The following is a 10,491-nucleotide window of genomic DNA, read 5'->3' on the forward strand; positions in this document are numbered from 1 at the left end:
TGGGCTCTGCAGCCTGTCCCCGGGAAACCGGAAGAGCTGAGAGATGAACGTGAGGCGGTCCCTGCTCGGCCTCACCTTTTGCACCTGTTACCTGGCTTCTCACCTCACCAACAAGGTGAGCAGGCGGGCGGGCGCGACTGCACGTGGGCTGCGAGCTTGCGGTGCCAGAAGTTGCCCGGTGCTGGCTGGTCTCCATGGGAATGTCAAGGAAACAGACTCTGAGAGGAAGCACTCTGAGTCCACTTCCCGGAACTTTGTCTTGGACTGGAAGGACCATCTTCTACAGGAGGCTGGGGACGTAGCCTGGCGGCGTGCACAAAGCCCAGGGCTCCATCTACTGCACTCCTAAACTCTCAGTCCTTGGGAGATGGAAGTAGTAGGATCCAGGGTTAAAGGTCACCCTCAGCTACATCCAGAGTTTGAGGCCAGCTTGGGATACTTGAAACTGTGTCTCAAGTAAATTAATACGAATATACGCAAATAAACAGAAAGCAAGCAGTTGCTCCTTTGTTTCTTCCCCAGGACCCAAAGTTCCAGAGTAGTGGAAAGATGAATCCCTTACCTCACTGATTAAGTCTTTATCTCCATTCCAGGCATTTTCAATATACCTGAGGTTTTTTGTTTGTTTGTTTGTTTTTGTGGTTTAAAATCTTGGTGAGGCAGAAACTGCCATATTTTGATAGGAGTGGGAAGTTGCTTTGAGTTTAAGATTTATTTTTATTTTATGTGTATGGTTGTTTTTGCTAGTTGTATGTCTATGCAGCATGTGTGTGCAGTGTCTGCAAAGACCAGAAGGCATTAGTTTCTCTGGAACTGGAGATACAGATGGTTGTGAGCCATCATGTGTTAAGATCCTCTGGAAGAGCAGCCAGTCTCTTAACTGTAGAGCAATCTCTCCAGCCTGTCTCCGGTGGGTGGTGTGGTTGTGGGTCTACCTATTGTGGGGCACGTGTGGAGGTCAGAGGACACCTTGCAGGAGTCGGTTCAGATCTCAGATCGTCAGGTTTTACTTGATGAGCTTGTTCCATCAGCCCTATTTCTCTCTAAGACCGGGCCTTGGTGTGTAATCCAGGCTGGCTTGGAATCTTCCTTCTGCCTCCTGCTGGGAATGCTGGGATTACAGTCAAGTACCACTACACATAGCTCAGTGACATTATTAGAACTAACATTAAATTTTGTCATAGATTTTTAAAAATATCTATTTTACTTTTAATTACATAGACATGTGTGTGGTTATGTGCATCTGAGTACAGCTGTCCAACCGATGTGGATGCAGAGAATCTAACCTTGGTCTTTTTCAAGTTGGCAGTTTTAACCTCTGAGCCATTTGCCAGTCCGTAGATTTCTTTTGTTTTGTTTGGCGGTACTAGGGGACTGACCCCAGAACCTCATGATAGGCTTATGCCCAGTCATTGACCGGCGTCCCCATCCCTGCTTGGGCTTCAGCTTCTTAGAACTCCATCCATCTGTAGACCAAAGCTAAGCACACAATAAATTGAGTAAACATTTGGTGTCACAGTGAAGGTTAGTATGGGTGTTCCAAGACATGCCCAGGTCTCAGTGTAGCCTTCTCCAGTTCAGAATAAAAGCATCAGGGGAAGGTAGGGTGGGGCATACTGAGGATGTCAGTGGAAGTACTTCAGGGAAAACCCTAAATGTGGACTGCAGCAAGACAATCACCCATCATTGTGATAGTTAGGAGCTTGTTCATGGAGAGCTTTGGATAGGCAGAGGAGGATGCTTCCATGAACTTCCTCAATACAAGTGACTGTTTTGTTTATTTAACCCCACTCCCTTCCTGTTCCTACCTGCCTCTCTTTTTCTTTCTTTTGAGAAAAGGTCTCAGAGTGTAGTTCCAGCTGGCCTGGAACTAGCTTTGTAGACCAGGCTGGCCTTGAACTAACAGAGATGCCTCTGCCTCTGCCTCCCAAGCACTGGTGTTGAAGGTGTGTGCCATCGCACCTGGCTTAACTCTGCCTTTTTTTTTTTTTTTTTTTTTTTTTTTGGACAATGTGGAGAATTAACAGAGTTCTTTTCTAAAGTATTTAATGGCTTTAGACAAGAGTGAATGAATAAATAAATACATAATAAATAAATAAGCTTAAAATGTTCATAATACAAAAAGATGTCTTCAAAGACAAAATACAATTCCTCCATTATAAAGCTCTATAAATTTGATTAAAAGACTTACTAGAAAGGCTGGGGAGAGACTCAGGTAAACATGATTGCCTCTGAAGTATGAGGACCTGCATTCAGATCCCCTGAAGCCACTTAAAAGCCTGACGTAATAGTGTGTGTCTGTACTCCTATGGCAAAATGAGGAGCAGAGAGGTGCTGTCCGGGAGCTCCTGGGTTAGCTGGCCTGGCCCATGCAATGGTGGATAACAAGAGCATATCACAAGCAAGGTGGAGGCAAACTAACGCCTCCACACGAAGCTGTGCCTGCTCCCACACTCATTCAGATGGATGTGTGCACATACATTATATCAATGGATTTTACACAACGAATTTAAAAAGAAAGAGTTACTATAAGTACAAATTAAATTAGAATTTGGTTGCACATACCTGTAATTCTGACACTTAGGAGGCCAAGGGCAAAGGATAACTGGGAGCCTGGGTTTCATAGCAAGTTTTAGGCCAGCCTGGGCTACAGACAAGATCCTGTCTTAACAACAAACAAGCAAACAGTAACAAAACAAAAATATAAACTTACTTCAGCTGAGTTGCTCTTCAGTATAACTTTTGCTAGTCATGATTTCGGGGAATGAAGCCCTTAAGATATTTGACATACTCATAATCTTCAATAGGAATATTACATGCTTTATCAATTCTCTGTCATTCAGAATGTCCATTAATCTGGTATTTGTTTTTCAGTATGTCCTGTCTGTCCTGAAATTTACCTACCCTACATTATTCCAAGGGTGAGTATCTTTTTTTTCCTCAGATTTTGTTCTTTAAAATTTGTTTGTTTCTGTGTATATGTATATGACATATGAATGAAGGGCCCATAGAGGCCAGAAGAGGGCATTGTAGCTGGAGTTACAGGCACTTGTGAGCTGTCTCACATGCAAGGCTGCTGGGAACTGAACTCTGGTTCTCTGCAGGAGCCGCGTGTGCTCTTAACTATTGAGCCATCTCTCTAGCTTCCAGAGCAAATATCTTTAGCAGCCTTCATATGCATTTGTAGGAAATGTTCAAACAGTGCCTCAAAATGTTCTCTGAAAGTTTTAGTAACTACACAGTCTTATCATCAACAGGAGATACTATAGTTCATCCATTTTGTTAGTATGCGTTAAATCATGTCTCACTTAGGAAGCATAAAAGCACCACACATTTTCGTTTTTGAACTGATCAAACTGAATGACTTCTTGGATATTCTTGCTTAAATTTGACAAAAAAAAATTTATTTAGCTAGCTTGCTTGCCTTCCTTCCTTCCTTCCTTCCTTCCTTCCTTCCTTCCTTCCTTCCTTCCTTCCTTCTTTCCTCCCTCCCTCCCTCCCTCCCTCCCTTCCTCCCTTCCTTCTTTCTTTTCTTTCTTTTTCCGTCTTGAGACAGGGTCTCTCTACATAGTTCTGGCTGTCCTGGAGCAGGCTGGCTTCAAACTTACAGAGATCTGCCTGCCATTGTCTCTTGAGTGCTTGGATTAAAGGCATGTGCCACCACTGCCTGGCAATATATCACTTTAAAAAATACTTTACCCTTTTTTAAAAAAATATTTGATTTGTTTTATATGTATTAATGCTTTGCCTGTATGTATGTATGTATGTATGTATGTATGTATGTATGTATATGTATGTACACTATGTACTTGGTGCCCCCAGAGTTCAGAAGAGGGTGTTGGATCTCCTGGAGCTAGAGTTAGAGCCTGTTGTGAGTTGCCGTGTGGGTGCTGGGAACTGAGCTGCAGAAGATTGGTCAGTGCTCCTGGCTGCTGAGCTATTTCTCCACCCTCAGTTTATCTTTTAACTCTGTATGCATATCCAAACTATGACTCCTTTTTTTCCCTTTCTGCAAATTTCATAAGCAAATAATAATTCACAGTGTAGCTAATTCCTAAAAGCAGGTGGTTTTCTTGTGCTTCTCTGTTCAGACCTCTTTTTGGTGAATTTTCTTTTTTTTTCTTTTTTTTTTTTTTTGGTTTGGTTTTTCGAGACAGGGTTTCTCTGTGTAGCCCTGGCTGTCCTGGAACTCACTCTGTAGACCAGGCTGGCCTCGAGCTCAGAAATCCGCCTGCCTCTACCTCCCAAGTGCTGGGATTAAAGGCGTGCGCCACCACCGCCTGGCTTGGTGAATTTTCTTTTTTGTGCCTTTTACCCACTTATTTTCACTGCAAGTTTAGCATTTTTCTTATTTATTTGATGCATTTGGTCTTAGTACTGGGGATTGAGCATAGGATCCGAACCTGCTAAGGATTTGCTGTACTGCTTAGCTATATCACCTGCCCTTAAAAAAATTGCTTTTAAGACAAAAGCTGGATTTTAACTCACTCTGTAGCCCAGGCACGCTTTGAATTTGTGATCTTCTTGCCTCAGCCTTCCCAGTAGCTGGGATCACAGGCCTCAACCTTCCCAGTAGCTGGGATCACAGGCTTCAGCCCCCAGGCCTGGGATCACAGGCCTCAGCCCCCAGGCCTGACTTCAGTATGTTTTTTACATTTTAAGGATATAACCATTAGGGGCTGGAGAAGTAAAATGGCTAAGGGTGTTTGTGAGGACCAGAATTTGGCTCCCAGCATCCATGTCAGATAACTTGAGACTATTTGTAACTTCAGGTCCAGGGATTCTGATGCTCTCTCTGGCCCCTCTTTAGTACCACACTTGCCCCAAATAAAAGAAAAGGGAACTGACACATTACAACTACGTTTATTGGAACTTTTTTTGTAATTTTTTGTTTTTGTTTTTGTTTTTCAAGACAGGTTTTTTCTGTGTAGCCCTGGCTGTCCTGGAACTCTCTCGGTAGACCAGGCTGGCCTGGAACTCAGAAATCTGCTTGCCTCTGCCTCCCAAGTGCTGGGATTAAAGGTGTGCGCCACCACCACCTGGCTGTAATTTGTTTTTAATTCTTTAAAATTACCTTTTAATTTCTTAGCTTATAGAAGGAAGCACCTATGCTTGAAAGTGATGTCTAACTGAGTGGCAGACAAAGTGATGAATCAGAGAAATTTGACAGAATAGGATATGTCCAACTCTCACTTAAGAGAGCAGGAGACAGAGACAGAGACAGAGACAGAGACAGACAGAGAGAGAGAGAGAGAGAGAGAGAGAGAGAGAGAGAGAGTTTTACCATGACAGTTATAGACAGGTTGCAGAGAGAGAACAAGCTAGGCATGAAGACAGAACAAGCCAGAGAATGAGAAGAAGCCAGAAGATTAGAACAGATTGCCAAAGTTACTAGGAGGTGGAACAGAGCAATTCAGTCAGAGGCCAAGAGAAGCCAGATTAAATCAGTGAGCTTGAAGAGGAGTTTTGTGCCAGAGCAGCTGAGTTGAACCAGCCAGCTAGAGTTCACAAAAAACCAAGAAAGTGTGAGCTTATTCAGCAGTAAGTCTCAGAGGCTGAAAACATTCTAGGCCTAGATATGATTGTGGAGGCTAGAAGCTTCCAGGACTAGGCCTAGGTTAGCAGATAGAAACAGTAAGCCTCTGAGATAACAATACAGGAGAATAAAAATTACACTTACAGTTACCCAATTTGTAATATGCTCATTGATTGTGTAATCTTTTTGCCTTTGGATCCTTAAAGCAATGTATAGTTAGTCTTCTATGGTCTTTTTTGGAGTATTCTTTTATTAATTTTTTAGGGAGAAGAGCTGTTGACTTTTTTTAAGGCATTATGCCATTTATATATGTATAGAACACATCCTGATGCTTCTCTTTAGAAGTGTTTGGGGGATGGAGAAATGGCTCCATGGTCAAGAGCACTAGCTGCTCTCATGGAAGACCTGAGCACCCACATGATGTCTCATAACTGTCTATAATTCCAATTCCAGAGGATCTGACACCCACTCCTTGCTTCCACAGGTACTGCACACACGTGGTACACAGACATGAAGACAAAAACACCTGCGCACATAAAATTAAATAGATATATTTTCAAAAAGTCTCCAAGCACTACTACATGTCTCTTTGGGGGAAACTGACCAGGTTTACACCTCTGTTCTAGAGCAGGTGGATTCAGGAGGCCTGCTCTGTTGGCCTGTGAACACGTGGACCAGTGAAACACTAGGACTTACTACTGACCAGTTGTCTTCTAATGCATTAGGGGATGGGGTGGGTACATTATAGAGAATGTGGACAGTGTGTACAAATTCCAAGAAGAGGAATTGGCCTGGCCCATTTTAAGGTTGCATGTTGTATGCTTTGGGAATCCCCAAGGGAGGGAGAGAGAGTTTATCCTGGGGACGGGCTAGCTTAAGTCAGAGGCTTTGAATTGCATATAAGAGACTTTGTCCTGGAGGCCAGGGGTTCTTGGTATAATATCACAACACATGGGTGTGTTACAGTCACTTCTGAGGTGAGGTCTCTCATGTCATTTGTGACTAAACGTAAGGTCTTAAACGTATGGATGAATCATGTAAAATATAAAAGTGGCTAAACAGAGTGTCCTGAGAGGGCAGATTGCTGTCAGATGTGACCCCTGGACATGGGTGTGAACATGGCCATGATCACAGTAATTGGGACTTCCATATGCGGCCAGTGGGACATAGAAAGGACACCATTAGAAACTGTCAGGGAGAGATTAGCTACATGAGGACTGAGGGATCTTAGAACCCATGGCGAATCTTTGAGGTACATGGGTGGCTTAGAAACCTGTGGCTCCTTCATGACAGTGTTCCGTAAAGGGATCAGGGTGATTCCTGCACTCACCCTGGTAGCTCTGGGAGCTGAATATTACTTGGATAAGAAACATCACTAAAGAGAATACTCGAAACTGTCACTCCTCTGTCACCTCCAAGAGATGGCCTTGAGTTCACAATCCCTTGACCCCTTTTAAGGTTTATTTTTATACGTGTGTGTGTTTCTGTCGTGTGTGCTGAGCCATCTCTTCACTTCCTCACAGTCCTCTTGATTCAGCCCCTCAAGTGTTGGGATTAGGAAATGTTGGGATTAGTAGGAGAGGAAGGGTGTTGCTAACCTACACTCTCTCCTATTGTATATAAGAACACATATACATATACTGTAGCTAAGAGCACAGTGTTCCTAGTGAGCTTCATGGCCCTAGGGTGCGGGTAGTATATCTACATGGCTGGGAAGAGGCTGAGGGCTGAAGAAGAATCAACAATTTGTAAAATACGTGGCATGATTTAATTAGCAGCTTAGAAAAAAAATTGCTACAAGATAGAGAATGAATGGTGTCGACAACCCTGGGGACTCATTTTAGAACTAAGCTAAGGACCAGCTGCAAAAAAGACCAAATGACAACAGCAGCTAGGGCGGTGGCTTTGGATGCAGATACTATGGGGCTAAATACAATCACGAGGACTTTGCCAAGTAGCTGAGGAAGGGCTAGGAAGGATGGTTGAGACCATGTCTCAGTTGGCTGTAAGGACAGTAGGACCATGCTCATGGTTGGCCATGTCTAAAGTGGCATTTTGCATATGACATAATCGGGAGCTTATGGGGTTTCAGGGTAGATCTAGGTAAGAATGAGGATCTGGAAGTCACCCATCTGGGCTATGAATCAGGTTGTTCAGGAGATGTCTAGAAGTGGAACAGGTGAGTAAGAATGTCAGCTTACTGGAGAGCTGGAGTCATCTGAGGGAAAATGGGAGAGAAGAGGGGAAGGGTTGGAAGTATGTATTAGTTATGTCAGCAGGTCTGTCATGACTGGATAGAGCTGGACTCTGTAGGCCTGGAGTTACTCATCTTGACATTCATCCTTTCCAGGTGGCAGACGTTCATTGGTGGACTTTTGCTTCATATGTCGTGGAAACTGGGCTGGGTGGAGATCCACAGCAGTCTAAGGTACAACAGGGTCTGTGTAACTGACTCGTGGTTCATGCACACTTGCTTTAAATAAAAAATGTATTGAATTGCACCAGGAAACCAACCTAAAGGTTCAGTGATTTTATAATGAGACAAATCTTGAATACTGTGAGTCATATGATATGAAATTACTAGAGTCATACACATTTCAGTACCATATTAGTTTGCCTTTATATTAGGTCTATGGATAGCTTACTGGAGCAGCTTTAAATATTCTTAGAAATTTTATTAAATTATTTGCTATTTATAGAAGAGTTAAAAATAGTTCAAATGTATTAGTTACTTTTCTTTTGCTGTGATAAAATACCAGGACCAAAACAACATATAGAAGGAAGGGTTTGTGGTGGGTTTACAGTTCCACAGGGTCAGGGTCCATGATGAGTGAGCAGAGGCTTGATGCCAGGAATAGCTGAGAGCTCACATCTTGGTCTGCAAGCAGAAGGCAGAGAGAATGCACGGAAAACAATACATGACTCTTTCAATTTTTAAATTCTTTTTTTTTTTTTTTCGTGGTTTTTCGAGACAGGGTTTCTCTGTGTAGCCCTGGCTGTCCTGGAACTCACTCTGTAGACCATACTGGCCTCCAACTCAGAAATCCACCTGCCTCTGCCTCCCAAGTGCTGAGATTAAAGGCGTGCGCCACCACTGCCCGGCCAATTTTTAAATTCTTTTTTATTTAAAATTATTTCTTTCATTGTTTCGAGATTATAATTTAGTTATAACGTTTACCTCCTTGCTTTCTTCCCTCCAACCTCTTCATACACCCAGAAGGAGCTGGCAGACAATTGAGTTGGTAAAGTTCTTGCTTGCCTGTAAGCCCAGCACTGGTGTGTGTGTGTGTGTGTGTGTGTGTGTGTGTGTGTGTATGTGTGTGTGTATAATGGGGGCACAGAGAAAAGGTGGAACTCACTGGTCAGCCAGTCTAGCAGAATCAGTGAAATCCAGCGTTGGTGACAGAGCCTGTCTCAAAAAAATAAGGTGCAGAACAATTGATGACAACATCTAAGGTTGACCTCTGGCCTCCACATGATCATGTACAACATGAGCACACACACAACCATGTACACATGTACACACACAAGATAGAAAGGGATGTGCTGAAGTCCTTTCACCTGTATAGCAAGTACTGACTTTACAGTGGTGGGCTGTTGTGTTTTAGGCAATGTCAGTGGTCAGCTGTCTCGGCTCTTTATTTTCATGTTTGGAAGTTACTTTATGTCCACTAGATGTCAGTAGAATACAGAATTTTTGAGAATTCCATTTGAGGAGCCCTCCAGGCACCCATAACAAAACACTGCACTGTTTGCAGGAAGCAGATGTTCTCTCAACAAGGCATGCTCTAAAAACAAGTGATTTAATTTAATTAGGCTTCATCTCAATAACAATGGTCTTATCACATATATATATATATATATATATATATATATATATATATATATATATATGCCAGCGGTGGGATGCATGTGCAAATGGAAAACAGACTTGTGATTCAAGTGAGATACGCTGTCTGGGCTTCCCATGACTTAAGGGGCATGACAGATTTCAAACTAGACCCCTTGGCAAGAGGTACTTCAAAGTGATGGTACCTGCAATCCCTCCAGTCAGGAGTTGGTCCTCTACTGTCATGCAAATGTGTGCAGCAACTGTGCACATGAACTCTCTTCACTGGCTCAGCAGTCCCCAGGGCCTCTGCCAGAACCACCAGAGACTTTAATTCTATTTTGTTTCCTTTGTGGGCAAATAAGGTAATGAAAGAATTAACCCACAGTAAGAAGTCCAGATGCCATCAGCTGATGAATTAGAAGAGCCTTCTCTATTCCTAATGTTCAGGCCCTTTGTTCTTTGTTTGTTTGTTTTTTGTTTTGTTTTTAGGCTCTTGGTTCTTAAACTCAGTGTTAGGCCTTTAAAGGTCAGTGTGGTTCCTCTACAAAGTGATTTTGCAAACTTCAGGGTCTATATCTTTGAACAGCACTCTGGGCACTTACCCTGAATATTATGAAACCATCACAAATCTGAGAAAACAATGTATTCAACTGTACTCATACAGCATTGGGATAGTAAACAGTGCAAGATTGACAAAAATATCCAATCATACAACATTCACACAATTGTTCAGTTATTATTAAGGCATGCCAGTGGTCATTAATTTAGTTGTCAGTAGGTTGGCTATGGCTTTTTGCCATGGGAAATGTGAAGTGGAGATTACGAGACAATATGTGTGTGCAACAAGACCCTGCTGTTGCTGAAGTGTTACCATGTGTAACGCTGGGCCCTGTGAGGAGCCTGCCAGGTCTGACTGCATTCTGGTGTGTCCTGGGTTGTAATTGCTGGGCTTTGTTTTGTTTTCTGGTTTTTGAGACAGGGTTTCTCTGTGTAGCCCTTGTTAGACTTTGGCTCGCAGATTAGAACAGACAACACCAGACCAAACGGTTCCAAAGAGGAGAGGGTTTATTCAGGGCAGAGGGCAAAGGTGGGGAGAGAAACGGGAGAAGATGGTAGAGAAAGA

The 10,491-nt window shown here is 43.0% G+C and overlaps 1 protein-coding gene across 1 annotated transcript in view; it reads left to right on the forward strand.

Moving 5' to 3' along the window:
• The window catches only part of Tmem241 (transmembrane protein 241), a 151,930-nt gene continuing 141,439 nt past the window's right edge, over positions 1–10,491 (forward strand). The window contains exons 1-3 of the mRNA XM_028759531.1: positions 1–115; positions 2,875–2,921; positions 7,887–7,974. Of these exons, the coding sequence (XP_028615364.1) occupies positions 44–115; positions 2,875–2,921; positions 7,887–7,974 (207 nt within the window). The 5' untranslated portion in view covers positions 1–43. The remainder of the gene's footprint in view (positions 116–2,874; positions 2,922–7,886; positions 7,975–10,491) is intronic.

Source organism: Grammomys surdaster, unplaced genomic scaffold (genome assembly GCF_004785775.1).
Source record: "Grammomys surdaster isolate TR1022 unplaced genomic scaffold, NIH_TR_1.0 126298, whole genome shotgun sequence".
Lineage (NCBI taxonomy): Eukaryota > Metazoa > Chordata > Mammalia > Rodentia > Muridae > Grammomys > Grammomys surdaster.